We start from the raw sequence: 15,049 nt of genomic DNA on the forward strand, positions 1-15,049 counted from the left end.
CGGGCCAAGCAGCTGCCTTCCGTCACTGAGCCTGGCTGGCCCGGAAGATCGTAGCGCGCGTTGGCTGCAGCGGCGAGCGAAGCCAAGCAGGCGCGCCGTTTTCCGCTGACTCCTAAAGCGGGGAAGTTCGCCCGGAGTCAGCGGAGAACGGCGCAACTGTTTTAAAATGATCGGAGCTTTCCAATGAGTCCCGAAGACAAACGGCAAAAACTTCTGCGTTTGTCTTCGGGACTCATTGGAAAGCCGCGCGGGTGTTTTAAAACATCCCTGCCGACATGGGGGGCTTGCTAGCACCCCCCCAAACCCGGGTTGGGGGTTCGGGGGGGTGCTAGCGAGCCCCCCATGTCGGCGGCGACGTTTTAAAACAGCCGCCCCGCCCCCCCAATCTTCGGCTCCTCGCTAGCGCTGCGGAAGTTAAAAACACCATCTGCACATGCGCAGATGGTGTTTTTACTTCCGCAGCGCTACTTCGCGAAAACCCGCTCGTTGCGGGGGGTCCTGGAACGGAACCCTCGCAACGAGCGGGGGATCACTGTACTACTTTGTCCCAATGCCCATAAATAACCACATTAATCATTTGTAACAAGACTGAGATATTTATTAAATTCTGTGGCATACAATAAATGTATTCATTTGCCTTTTCTGGCCTTGATCTTCCTCAGATAGAATTCTAGCTCCTTCCCTTCCAGAAGGTAGCCGTCTGCTCGGCCACACTGTCCAGGTCTGGAGGCAATGCAAGCTGAAAGAGGAAAGGACAAAATTAAAGTTAAATGTGTCAAGATGAGTGAACACACTTCTTTAAATGCAAAATCTTTCTTGCTGTAACTCCATACACAAACATGCTCATCTTTTTCACCATGTAGAGCTTTAAAAATTGAGTGGCCTTCCTACAATATGAAGTTACCTTCAGAACTTGAAATGTCACCACTCGCATTCAGTAGCAGAACTGGACAAGGTTTTCATCACAAGGTCAACTTCAAATGTATTTATTTATTTATTTATTTAATTTTATTATATTTCTATGCTGCCCAACTCCTTAGGGACTCAGAGTGGCTCACAACAAAAACGAACACCAATCAGTATAAACACATTTCAATTTAAAATAATTGCAGCCATCCATACATTCATAGGCTGACCTCGCTAGTAATCCCCCCGAGGTCAATGGCCCCAGGCCTCTCGGAAAACCCACGACTTTATGACTTTCCGGAAGGCCAATAAGGTGGGGGCAGTCCGGATCTCAGGAGGTAGCCGATTCCAGACAGTTGGGGCAACCAGAGAAGGCTCTCCCCACAACAGCTCATGCAGCTGCATTCTGGACCAACGGTAGTCTCCGAACACTCTTCAGGGGTAGCCCCATCCAGAGCGCATTGCAATAATCCAGCCGTGAGTGTGAGAAGAGCCTCTTGATCCAAACAGGGTTGCAATTGGTGCTCTAGTCGAACCTGTGCAAAGATCCCTCTGGCTATAGTGTCAGGTGTTGATCTAATCTTAGCTGTGAGTCTAGGAGGACACCCCAATTGCAAACCCATCCTGAGGGGGTTAATTTCAAGGTCAGTTGATAGTTGGAAGCGGTATCCATAGCCACTCGGTCTTGTCAGGGTTAAGTTTGAGCCTGCTGATTCCCATCCAGACCCTCACCTCGTCCGGGCCCCAGCACCCTCCCATCAACACCGACTGTGATCGATCAGACAGCTGGGAAGAGAACCATCGTAATATACGGTGCCTCCCCATCCAAGCTCCCTTTGTTGGTGGAGAATGATACTATGGTCAATGGTATCGAAAGTAGGTCCATCCGAATCTGAGCCACTTATCCGACAGAAACTGTACAAATTCCCCAGCTCTGCCCTGCAGAGGAAGGAACGAATCACCCTAAAAAGGGCAGATGGGCGGATACAATAAGTGCAGAACAATGTGAACATTTTGCCACCCGTATTGCCACAAAATAAGATCTAATAAAGGCTCTTAGTAGTGTTCGGTCAGATTCTGAATTACTGGACCTCCAGCATCGCTCTAGACGTCACTTTTGGCGTTTCATCTCCCAGAGCTCCTTGGTAAACCAGGGAGCTTTCCTGGATCCACTGCCATGGAGAAGGCGCAAAGGCCCAATCCGATCCAGTGCCTTAGATACCGCCCTATTCCAGGCAATTACTAGGGTCTCAGATGGATAGTGGACAAGGGATTTGGGTAACTCCCCAAGCTACTTTTGGAATCCTTCAGGGTCCATTAAGCGTGGGATGGAGCTATTTAATTGGTTCTGCTTCCTTGCGGTGGAGTGGTGCCTTAAAAGTCTAACCTCAGCAGAAAATGATCCAACCACAACAAGGGAGAAACAACTATGCCCCTTAATCTCAGGTCATCTCTCCACTGCCCTGAGAAACACTAGGTCAAGCGTGTGACACACACACACACCGCCCGTTATGAGTTGGACCCTCAACTACTTGGGTCAGGTAAATGGTTGTCATGGAACTCCTGAGCTGCATCAAAGGATTTGCAGAGCGATGGCAAATTAAAGTCCCCCAGCACCATGAGCCTGGGGAACTCAGCCAGACTGGCTACCACCTCTAATAGCACAGGCAGGGCCATTTTAATGCAGCTGGAGGCAGGTACGTAAGCAATAGACCCAACTGAACCAAAGTCCAACTTCAGGAGGAGACACTCATACCCAACAATCTCCAAGGCAGGGATTCTGCAAGGAAGACTCTTACATGCTATAATTGCCACTCCTCCACCCTTTCCCTGGGGTCGCGGCTGATGCCATACTTGAATCACATCTGGGCACATCTCTGAGGGGGACACCCCACTCCTGACCCAAGCCATGTCTCAGTTATATATGCCAGGTTGGCTCCCTCCTCCGTGATTAAATCACAAACAAGGGAAGCTTTGTTGACAATAGATGTCAATAGACAACTGATGTGGCATTAAACAGCAGCAGTTTGAGCTCAGGGTCCTGACATCCCAAATCACTTGAGCTAGAGAGACTGGAACACGTAATTGCTTTAAAACAGCGAGTCCTAGTTCCCCATGAGCGGCCCACCCTCGGCTCCCCGTATCTACCCCACCCAGTTATGACCGTAATTCCCCCACCCCATCAGCCCTCTTCTTCTCCACCAGGCCACATCTCACTCATACCAAGCATATATCCCACTCATACCAATCCCTGATCAATTTTGCAGGATAACATAACAATCACTTGAATTTCTGGTTCTAAGATAGCAAGAACTAGGCAAGTGCTCTAACAATTGTCAAGCTAAATATTATATTAAGAGTTGAAACAAGTAAATCCTGTCCTAGAATAAAGCTGTCAACTCCTGAGTATAGACTGCCACCATCACACAATTTATCAAAATAGCACATCTGTTTAAGTCTTCTGCTGTGTTTAGCAAACTGTTTTCTGTCTTTTACACCTTACCAAGTAGCTTTCCTTGTTGGAACTGCTCCTCCAGGAGGCTACTGATCTTGGCATTCTTTTTCCGCTCGTCATATTTCTTTTGAATTTTCTTTGAACGTTTTTTGTTTAAAATTTCTTCCTCTTCAGGGGTCTGGAACAAAAGCAAAAGTGTAAGTAGGTGTTATTTCCTATAATTGCACCAACAGCTGAAACGTTCAGCACATTTTGGGTTTGCAAAATTAAAAGCTAGCATTGTGTGAAATGGTGTAAACTATTTTGCATATAAAAACAAGTGGTCTATGCCTGGACCCATGATGGTGAGCCTATGGCACATGTGGCGCAAATAGCACACGGAGCTATATAGGGCAGGTATACAAGGTCAGGTGTGGCGCACACATTTTGGGGGCTTCTGGGCCCACTGGGAGTTGGAAAACAGGCTGTTTTCAGCCTCGTGAGGGGGTGGGGAAGGTCTGTTTTTTGCTCTCAAACTCTAGAGCTGTGTTTCCCAACCTTGGCCACTTGAAGATATCTGGACTTCAACTCCCAGAATTCCCCAAATGCTGGCTGGGGAATTCTGGGAGTTGAAGTCCAGATATCTTCAAGTGGCCAAGGTTGGGAAACACTGCTCTAGAGGACAAAAACAGCCCCTGCTGGAGGCCAGAAAGGGCCTCCTTCACTGTTATGTGCGTATATAGAAGAAACATAGAAGACTGACGGCAGAAAAAGACCTCATGGTCCATCTAGTCTGCCCTTATGGAAGGGAAAAGAAACCTCTGGGAAGACTAAGGTGGGAGAGGCCATCTTATCTGGTTGGACATACTGCAAAGTCAGATTAGTTTTGTGTCACTGCCAATTTCCACAGCTTGAACAGCAATTTATTCAACCAGCCTATTCCCCCCCATTTTCCAAGCATCATTTCCCACCACCCCCTTCTACTTCCCTATAACCACCAATGCCCAGATCCTTGTAGTCAGAAAAGAACTGGAAATACAAGAGTGCCAATTAGATGTGCAGTGTTTAAATCCAGAGATAGTGGCAGTCAAGGGAAGGCACTAGGAATTTAAAAATAAATGTACATACATAGGGCAACTTAGAGAAAGAGCTATAGATGCGATGTGCACAGGCTTTATCCTACAGATCCTGTCAAACATTTTCAGATTTTATTTCAGCCAATACCCAGGGCAATCAAAACACTTTAGGCATTGTGCATTCTCCTATTACAATCTTACACAGCATGACCGGTGTACTGCACTCTTTACTACTTTAACATAATTACCAAATAAATGAATATCTGAGCACTGATGGGATAACAGACTATAATCATTTTCCAACTTGGAATCCACAAATGGTAATTTTTAGAATCCCTTTTATTTCAAAACATTTGCCTCCACAATTCAGCACAAAGATGCTCTATATTGGAAAAGGGGCCCTACACAGCTTGGTCTCATGTCTCCTTCAGATCTGTAGATATCCATCATTGTTTTTCAGCAGCAGAACTGGTTAATGGTATCATCATCAGAAGACAATTTTTTTTAAAAAACCTCTGAGTAGCATAACGTGGCACCTACCAGCTTGGCACCCTTTTTGCGCCCAAGGGGCAAGGCGTAGTGGGCTTCATACCAGTGTCGGTATGGTGTGCTGTCAATGAGGACGATGCAGTTTTTGACCAGGGTCTTGGTGCGCACCAACTCATTATTGGATGCATTGTAGACTACATCAATTATTCTGGTTTTGCGGGTACAGCCTGTAAGAAAAGAGATTTATTCTTTAAAGAGTAAAACAAAAACAGAATGCTATAAGAATCTTGTCAGTACATAAAAACAGGCCTTCACCCACTGTGCAGGATCTGTATAAATTCTATTTTATCAATGTAGCAGCATATTTTGACTGCTTCCATTTCCAGAATCACCCCATTTAAAAGAATAAAGAACAAAATTTAAATAAGAGAATTTGCAAACTATGAAATATGCGACCCCACAAACTAGAATGAGGGGAAAATATGAATGTATTTGCAAAGAGAATTATGACCCTGTAACATAAGCCTGCGTGTAACATCACCAATGATGCAAAAAAGACAGAGCTTGTGTCACAACAACAATCCCCCTGTGAATATTTCTGCAAAATATCATAATCAGCCCTCTAATTCCTCATTACCAAGCTGAATAACAAATATGAAACCAAGTAAGTACAGAATCTGCAGTGGAGTATTAACCTCACCAAACAACCAAATATACCATCAGGATTATGAATTGACCGTTGGGCACACCTGAATAGGAACAAAGCTACGCTTTTAAGCAAACGTGCAACCGCTCCCTCCCCGAAATACTAGTGGAGGTAGCAAACTAAACATGCAAAGATTCAAATTTATTGCATGGCTGTTTTTTATACTTGTGGCAACTATGACATCCTTGTCAACAACAGCCTTTAAATCAGTGATGGGTTCTAAATCCCATTGCTACTGGTTCTGCACATGTGTAGAAGTGTGTGGGGCAGGAGGGTGGAGCTCCCGCCGCTGCTACCGGTTCATAGAACTGTACTGTACTGGTAGCAAACCACAACTGCTTTAAATCCATGTTGACCACTTGTTTAAAGTCAGCTAATATTTTTCATTATTTCTATCTCAACTCCTCAGTTTTTAACAGACTTGAAAAATATCTTTCAAGCTTATATAAACAATTTGTCTCCTCTTAACATCTCGATAGCAACATTGCATACATACTCAGGGTAACTATGACACTCTTATCACTGAGAGATAGGAATTCACCAAAGCTCTCTTAAGGTCAAAGTTATCATCACAGTTTTCTTATTTGTGCTTCTACAGTGGGTCACTAAACCTGCCCCCCCCCCCAACTTGGCAACTTTAAGACTTGTGGATGTCAACTTCCAGAGTTTTTCAGCCAGGTTCAACACCCAGAGCTCCTGGCTGAGGAACACTGGGAGTTGAAGTCCACAAGTCTTGAAGATGGCGAAGTTGGAGACCCCTGCTCCACAGAACATCTAAGATACACTTACATTCAGATCCCCAAGAGAAGTTTCCAACATCCAAACGCAGAGCACGGTATTTTTTATTGCCGCCACGAACTCTTACTGTGTGAATTCTTCTGGGGCCAATCTGCAACAAAGTACCAGTTTTGTTCAAACATATCAATTCCTGAACTAAAATCTTGCCTCAAATGTCCATACTACATGGCAACATGGTCAGTGTAACTATGACAACCCCTAGCATTGGTGATTGTGCTGAAGACCAGAACAGTCTACACACTCACCTAAGGTGTACTTCTCATCACTCCAGTTGCCTCCACATCAGAGGAACAGTATCTCCAAACTAAGTGCAATTATCTCAACAGGACTAAAGTTAATTCTGGATTTAACTTTATTTCTAATCTTTTTACAATAATTTCAAATTAATTAGGACCCCGATTAAGCATTCCACCACGCATTTGCAACACCAAGTATAGCTAAAGTAGCTTATATCTGTTTCACACATCAAGAAACATGAATCATTGCTAACTTTATCTAAAAATAGTATTGCAATTAAATTCAGGGGCGCACTAATAGCAATTCTTAAAAACACGTGTGGTATTGTTATATGAGAAAGTTTTGTTACAGACATCAAATAAAACCTCATTTATCCATTACCTGGACCCTTTGGAATTAACAAATTTGTCATTATTTATTCGATTTTTATGCCACCCCTCTCCTTAGACTCAAGGCGGCTTACAACATGTTAGCAATAGCACTTTTTATCTGCTTATTAATACAGTATTCTGGATTAGTCCAGAATGACGCACACTTGAAGTTGCCATGTGTTCTTTATGTCTGGAAAGAGGGTTTCCCAGTTGGCCTATAAGCAATCCACATTATTTTGAATACCTAAAATACCTTATTCCTACAGACAACCCTATGAACTGGCTTCCTATCAGTTTCCAGTCACAATTCAAGGTGTTGGTTATTACCTTTAAAGCCCTACATGGCTCAGGGCCAGAATATCTTTGAGACCACCTTCTACATACTTTCCACATACCCCCCAGTGACCAGTTAGATCCCACAGGGCCCGTCTTCTTTGGTCCCATCGGCTAAACAGTGTCAGCTGGTGGGTCCGCGGGGGACAGCCTTCTCTGTGGTTTCCACGACTCTATGAAACCAGCTACCTCCTGAGATCCACACTACCCCCACCTTATTGCCCTTCTGGAAAGCTGGAAAGACCTGACTTTCCCAACAGACCTGGAGCCATTGACAGGGATGTGGGTGTGTTACCAGTGAATGCGTGGATGGTTGCAATTATTTTACATTGAAACGTTTTTATGTTGACCCATGTTTATTTTTGCTCTGAGTTGCCCTTAGGGCAGGGGTAGGCAAAGCTGGCTCTTCTATGACATGTGGACTTCAACTCCCAGAATTCCTGAGCTAGCAAGATTGGCTCAGGAATTATGGGAGTTGAAGTCCCCAAGTCATAGAAGAGCCAAGTTTGCCTATCCCTGCTTTAGGGAATACAAATCCAATTAAATCTAAAAGAATACAAATCCAATTAAATCTAAACTTACTTATTTATTATTTGGATTTATATGCCCCCTCTCTGCAAGGACTCAGAATTGGGTGGCATAGAAATGAAAGATAATATATACAATAAATACAAACTCTTCCCAAATCTCCCCTCCCCTTAAATAATTCAGGGCACATACTTTGGTATTGGCAGGAGGTCGCCCCAACTCATACTTTCTCTTCTTGTGGTAGGGCTTCCTCTTTCCCCCGGTCTTGCGGCGTTTGTGCCAATTATCCCTGGAGATTCCTGCGGAAAAGAGGAAAAAGTAAAGGAAATCGAAGGCATTAAGAGATGGTCATTCAAAGCTGTCCCTCCTCCACGGATCCTTTATTTCTGCCCAGCGTTACTCAGTTCTCCAAGGTAAAAGTCTCCGCATGGCACACTCGGCCTTAATGCAGCAGTGGAAGAAGTTTCATCATTGCAACGGGTCGGGCAAAGGGACAAAAAAAGGCGGGGGGGTCTTAAAGCGAGAAAACACTTTCGCTCTATGGAGGTCCTTCTCTCTTTAAGAGGCGGCTTATACTTGCGGCAAAGGCCGAAGACGCATCCGGGACCAAAGCGAGGCCGAATGGCAACGGCGACACGAAACTAACCGGAATAATATCACGCGCCTTTAACGGGCTGAACATCCTTCTCCCCGTTACCCGACCGGGAGCTTCGCGGGGAGGCCTAGTGGGGCGGATGGCGGCGGATGAAACCGCGACGTCCCTCTCCCTCGAGTCACTCACCCATCCTGCTCCGAGGCGCCGATTGCAAAAAAGAAAGACGCAAAGCATTTCGGGAAAGTTTGTCCCCACCGGGAAATCTCGCGGCGAATGGACTCTCGTCTCAGCCGAAACGCGTCGTCGCGTCATCAAAGTGGGACGTTAGAACAGGGCGGAAGGAGGTGGCTGGTTGTTAAGCGTGACCTGGCTGGTTTGTGGTTTGTGTGAAAAGAAGCTGGTGTGTTGTATTCGAAGCTTGTTTGTCAGGGAATTGCTCAACACGGGGACGGAGGCTGCGAATTCTTTATGATTGTTAAGGTTGTTGCTTGGCAGGGATTGTTTTTGAGAGCAACCTTGGCCGCCTTAAGACTTATGGACTTCAATTGCCAGAATTCTTCAGCCAGCTTTGCTGGCTGAAGAATTCTGGGAATTGAAGTCCACAAGTCTTAAAGCGACCAAGGTTGAAGACCTCTGTTCTACACGGGGTCAAAGTATCGTGCAAAAGAGACATCAAACAGTTAAAAACAGGGACGGCAACGAAGCATATAGATATTGTAAAGGTAAACTAACAACGAGTGCAATTTATTGTGTGAGAGCTACTACACCTGGCCTAAGTCAAGTCTTTGGCCGATCACCGAGCCCGGTAAACTAACTCAACTCTGCTATCAAATACAGTATAGGGTAGCCCACAGGATTTTTGCCTCTGAGGTCTGATTAATTCGAAACACTAAACTAGAAAAAGGGTGTCCAACCTTGGTAATTTTAAGACTTGTGGACTGAGGACTCCCAGAGTTCCTCAGCCAGCAAAGTTGAAATCCACAAGTCTATCTTCCTTCCTTCCTTCCTTCCCTCCCTCCCTCCCACATTATTATTATTATTATTATTATTATTATTATTATTATTATTATTATTATTATTATTTGCGGCAAAGGCCGAAGACGCGTCCGGGTCCAAAGCAAGGCCGAATGGCAACGGCGACACAAAAATAACCAGAATAATATCACGCGCCTTTAACTGGCTGAACATCCTTCTCCCCATTAACCGACCGGTAATGGCAGCTCACAATATAACAAATGCAATAGTACATTAAAACAACATATAAAGTCCATAACATTAAAAACATACAGCTCAGTCATACCATACACAAAACTATAATAGCCTAGGGGTACCTCAGTTACCCCATGCCTGGCTACAAAAGTGGATTTTGAGTAACTTACGAAAGGTGAGGAGGGTGGGGGTGATACTGATCTCCGGGGGGAGTTGATTCCAGAGGGCCCAGGCTGCCACAGAGAAGGCTCTTCCCCTGGGGCCCGCCAGATGAGATTGTTTAGTCGACGGGACCCGGAGAAGGCCAACTCTATGGGACCTTATCGGCTGTAACTTGTTGCTTGTATCCTTTTTTATTAATATTGATTGTTTCTTCGTTGCATTATTATTATTATAATCATCATCATTAGTTATTAGATTTGTATGCCGTCCCTCTCCGAAGACTCGGGGCAGCTCACAGAGTAGATACACAAATAAATGTGTAGCACAAATATAATTTAAAAAAAAACTAAAAACCCTAATGTAGTACACAATCATACAGTCCAATCACATCATGACAATCATTAAGTGTTGAACCTCATGATTCTTGACAAATGTATCTTTTCTTTTATGCACACTGAAAGCATATGCAACAAAGACAAATTCCCTGTGTGTCCAATCACACTTGGCTAATAAAGAATTCTAATTCCATTAAAGTTGCCAAGGTTGGAGACCCCTGGACTAGAAAATGTCTTGGGAGAGAAATATATCTTCTTCTGCCATTTCACAATCAATCAAGATCTATCTTGCCTCTCAAAATAGCCGCTTAATCTAAAATGGCCATTTATAGATACTGTATTATTAAAGAAGCCATGCCTAGGGCATAAGTCATAGCGAGTGCAAATGGTTGGTTACCTTTATTCAATAGCAAAAAAGCTTAGGACTAGACCTGTGTAGAATTTTAAGGAGGAGATACCAGCTTATTGTGAAACTGGGTCATTTTTGCTGCAGAATAGCCATTGGACAGCCATTCTTTAGAACCAGTTCATCATGTGCTATAATTAAATCCATGGAAATTTATCTTAGATCTCATGACTGGGGCCTATCATATTGTTGTGTTACAGAAATGCATTTTGTTCTAATTGAGCTGTTAAATTTATGGTATCATGCATGCTTTGTCTGGTCTGAAATGCCAATATTCCTCTGAAGTGTATAATTTTTTTTACTAGTTTTCAACCATTTACTTAACTAGGAACATAATTCAGTTTATACCTACACACTGCACAATTTTTCACATGCTGAACCAATCATAAGCTTTGCTTTTTTACCATGTCGGGGATACAAAGAGAGGATCTTACTAATTACAACCCCTGGTAATTTTCATCTCGGTATTTCAAAATGAAGAGCCAGTTAATAGACAGTGTCTTCATCCATATCTGAGAGAGTCTTTTGAAAAAGGAAGCAGTTGTGTTATTGTTTCAGATCATTTTTGTTTAGTTGCTATATTAAAGCTTTTAGAATGTTTCTGGTCATTTAAAATATTTCTAGACATGGATACTTTTTCTCTCATATTGACATGTACTTTCAAATATTCAAACATAATTATTTTCCACTTCAATATATTTTGTTGTTTGGTGCTGTTCTCGATTCAAATACTGCAATTAAAGTCATCCATAGACAAAGGCATTTTGATATTCTGCTGAAATAAATTCTTCAGAAAGATTTTAAAATTATATTCTACATGTTTCATGTCACCAAAGTAATTTATGCATTCCACTTGTTAAACTTTCAAGTACAGGAATGTTTGGAGGGATAGGACTAATTACTTTAGGAGCTTTATGTGTAGTACTTACTATACAATCCTTGTGACATAGTCAGTGGACTATGAAAGACTACATTAATACAAATGCTTTTATTATTTTAGGATACAGAATTATTTACTAATGCAGCACTGTCAACATTAAAAAACTACTCCAAAGACAATTGCAGAAGAATGTATTCTTTCCAAACCCCGTATCTCACTATAATTTTAACATGCAATTTGAAATACTTGCATCACACAAATGTTTTTTGCCTAGCTGGCAAGGAGTGCTGTATGAAGTTGATTGGTTTTTATTATGTAGTCAGACTGCATTTACAAATTAAATACTTTGAAGGTTGTTTGTCTTCCTTTAATCCTAATGAGTGCTAGTTTGGCAGATTATTATTTTTTTAGCAAAAACTCCTTTGGTGTCCTAAAACAATTAGTGAGCTCTGGTAAGTGTCTTATTCCCTGGCCATTAGGAATGTAGCGCTTTGGATGCCAGCCATTTTATAATGTTATGCTGCATTTTATGGATATGTCAGTACAGACTGAGAATTTTGGCAGACTCAAATATGGATCTGCTCATAAAGATCTATGGGAATTTAATTATAGTCAACCTTTGAATGATCTTCAAAGTTAAGATTTGCACTTGGGTAGTATTTGGGTAGAAAATTAGCAGGAAATTCCAGGATTTACAGCCTAGATTAAAAAGTTGAAAAAGAAAACATCCTAGAAGAAGGCAAAATCAATAGATTCTATATTATTCCGAAAGAATTATACAAATTTTCCCTGGATGTCATAGAAACCAAACGTGATGGAAAACCAGTTTTTGAAATGCTCAAATGCTAAAACTTAAAATATGAAAAATTAACAAAACTTTCTAAAGCAATATATGCACTATGCCTCCATGCACCTTGTGTACTGTATGAGAAATTAGACATTAAATGTATACAAAGATAACCACTGTTAAATACTTAAATGTGAATATTTTAATTACCAATGGCAAATCCATATTGTTTTACAGATATCCTTTTTTGATATAAAGTTACCCGACTTATAGGACTGCAGTGATTCACTTATTCATCAAGAAACAAGCAAATTGGACCTCTGCTTTTGAAAGATCTCTGCTATCTTAAGACTGAAATTCCAGAAAGTTTTACATTGGTCAACATAAAAAAAATCATCAGCAAAGATAATATGTCTGTTTTATGGATGTGCTAATTCCAAAAAATATGCTTAGGTTCTTTCTTTAAAGCTTGATATAGAAGCATTTTGTTATTTCTACATTTTCAATGTATGTGGTTTTTTTATGTTATTCCCATTTCTTTGCTTGTCATACTTAATTGTGAATTTTCTTACAGGGACAACATCAGTAATGTTTTTGTGAGTTTTATGGGAAGGAGTATCCCTTGCTGTGTATGGCAGCAAGGACTGGTATGTGAGACTGTGACATGAGACAGGCCTCTCCAGGTGCTTTACACAGGTGTAACTGAGTGAAGGTCTCCACAGAAAGAGAACATGAAAGCAGCCAATATCACATTGAGAAACTGCCTGTCTGTAAGTGTTCATCTATAAGGAATAGGCTGACCCTTTACCTCGCACTTGTATATACCTATCTACCAGATTATCTCTAGTAAAATCAGTTCTAAATACAAGCTGCCTCTGTTATCTCTGGGGAAATACTATATCTACATACCGGCTCATTCCATGATTTTTTTTTGAGTTTGTCACCACCATTGAACTGAACATACTCTACTGTTTGATCTGATTTAAAGGAGAAAAATGCCCCAACAGTGTCTCAATCATCTGGACAGATTCTGCTATGTGTGTGGTTCTTTTACACCAAAAGGCCAAGTACATTCAATCACTCATATTAAAATGATGTATGAGATGTACTTTAACTGTCCACTCGGTGATCAAGACAAAAGCTGGGCCCCTCTTATGATATGCTCAAGTTGTTCAAATGGTCTTCGTGACTGGTTGAATATGAGGAAAGTAGCTATGTCATTTGCTGTTCTCATAAAAGAACCTAAAATCACAGTAATGACTGCTACTTTTGTTTTGTCAAACTGAAGGGCTTTTCTACAAAGAACAAACGTATGATTAATTACCCTAAACTTTAAATCTGTGATTAGGCCAGTTCCACATACCTTGCCAGTTCCTGTACCACCATTGTCTGGATTGGATGAAATTGAAGTAGAAGAACCGTTGCACTTACCTGAACGGTCTTCTCGCTGCACTGCGAGGAGAGTCCAACATGGGTTAATCTTCAGCCAAGCTGGAAGGGACTGAGTTAAAAATTAGCATAATTTACTGGTCCAACCCCCATGCTGCCCTTCCCGGGTCAGTCTTATAATAAAACGAAGTCATAGTGATAGTAAACCAAAGAACTTTATTAATCAACTTAACTTGAAAAAACTCAAACTATGACAACCCTGAGACCCTGGGCCCAAACAGCCGGGTGGGTTTGGACTCTCCTCGCAGTGCAGCGAGAAGACCGTTCAGGTAAGTGCAACGGTTCTTCTCCACTTGCACTGCTTCGGAGAGTCCAACATGGGATATACCCAAGCTCAACATATTAGGGGGGGAAAGGCTGGACCAGGGGCGCAGTATCGGTGCAAACTCTCTGCAGTACTCTGCGTCCAAAGGCTGCTTCAGCAGAAGCGAAAGTGTCCAATCTGTAATGTTTAATGAATGTATTAGGCGTGGCCCACGTTGCCGCACGGCAAATATCGTCAATCGGGGCCTGCGTCGTCCATGCCGCTGAGGTGGCTGCGCTCCTTGTTGAGTGTGCCGTGATGCCTCTTGGTATTGGTGCAGATCGTGACTTGTATGCCGTGATAATGCAGGAACGAATCCAGCAACTAATTGTCTTGGGCGAGACCTTACTCCCCATAGATGCTGGAAAGTAGGAGACAAATAGGGCCTCCGTTTTCCTAAAGGTATTAGTCCGTCTAATATAAAGTTTGATGGCTCGTCGAACATCCAACTTGTGCCATCTTAGTTCCAGTGGGTGAGACCCTTGGGCACAAAAGTCTGGTAGCACAATGTCCTGAGATCTGTGAAAAACCGTGTTCACCTTAGGTAGGAAAGCAGGGTCTGGTCGGAGGACCACTCTGTTGGTGTGGAAGATGCATAAGTCCGATCGTACTGATAATGCTGAGAGCTCGGAGACCCTCCTTGCCGATGTGATTGCAGTGAGAAAGGCCGTCTTTAGTGATAACAGACGCAGCGGTATCTCCCTCAAGGGTTCAAAGGGAGGCTCCGTGAGGGCCTGTAACACCAGTGGCAAGTCCCATGTGGGAAAACGGTGTATAGTAGGAGGTCTGATGTTCGCTGCTCCCCTAATGAAATCCCGGATCCATGGGTGCTGGGAGATTGGAGTAGCAAAGTCCATCTTGAGTATTGTGGCAATAGCTGCCGTTTGTCTGCGAAGTGTATTCGGAGCCAATCCTTTATCTAGACCCGCTTGTAAAAACTCCAGAATCTGAATCACTGATGGTGACTGAGGGTCTTGATCCCGAGCCCTGCAGAAGGAGCAGTAAGCCTTCCAGGTAGCTTGGTAAATCCGTGTTGTGGAAGGA

General features: G+C 42.8%; 1 protein-coding gene and 3 non-coding genes across 4 annotated transcripts; all 4 read right to left on the reverse strand.

Annotated features, from left to right (window-relative positions):
• Positions 1 to 576: 576 nt before the first annotated feature.
• Positions 577 to 8,755, reverse strand: RPS8 (ribosomal protein S8). The gene is made up of 6 exons (XM_070745784.1): positions 8,660 to 8,755; positions 8,071 to 8,177; positions 6,401 to 6,500; positions 4,957 to 5,132; positions 3,410 to 3,539; positions 577 to 739 (listed from the first exon to the last, which is right to left on the reverse strand). Exons 1-6 carry the CDS (start codon positions 8,661 to 8,663, stop codon positions 630 to 632), a joined length of 627 nt encoding a protein of 208 aa, XP_070601885.1. The 5' UTR covers positions 8,664 to 8,755; the 3' UTR covers positions 577 to 629.
• LOC139166090 (small nucleolar RNA SNORD38) lies at positions 903 to 971 on the reverse strand. The gene has a single exon (XR_011558892.1). It is a non-coding gene; the product is annotated as a small nucleolar RNA SNORD38 (small nucleolar RNA).
• Positions 6,581 to 6,682, reverse strand: LOC139166091 (small nucleolar RNA SNORD46). The gene has a single exon (XR_011558893.1). It is a non-coding gene; the product is annotated as a small nucleolar RNA SNORD46 (small nucleolar RNA).
• LOC139166089 (small nucleolar RNA SNORD55/SNORD39) lies at positions 8,273 to 8,357 on the reverse strand. Its single transcript, XR_011558891.1, has one exon. It is a non-coding gene; the product is annotated as a small nucleolar RNA SNORD55/SNORD39 (small nucleolar RNA).
• Positions 8,756 to 15,049: the final 6,294 nt, after the last annotated feature.

The sequence above is a fragment of the Erythrolamprus reginae genome, chromosome 3 (genome assembly GCF_031021105.1).
Source record: "Erythrolamprus reginae isolate rEryReg1 chromosome 3, rEryReg1.hap1, whole genome shotgun sequence".
In the NCBI taxonomy this organism is placed as follows: Eukaryota; Metazoa; Chordata; class Lepidosauria; order Squamata; family Dipsadidae; genus Erythrolamprus; species Erythrolamprus reginae.

What these genes read in the sequence shown, in the direction of transcription:
- RPS8 (XM_070745784.1), bottom strand. An exon ending in GACCTCCTGCCAATACCAAA is followed by an intron (nt 6,501 to 8,070) that starts GTATGTGCCCTG and finishes ACTTTGTTGCAG; the next exon opens with ATTGGCCCCAGAAGAATTCA. An exon ending in CCAACAAGGAAAGCTACTTG is followed by an intron (nt 740 to 3,409) that starts GTAAGGTGTAAA and finishes TTCCTCTTTCAG; the next exon opens with CTTGCATTGCCTCCAGACCT.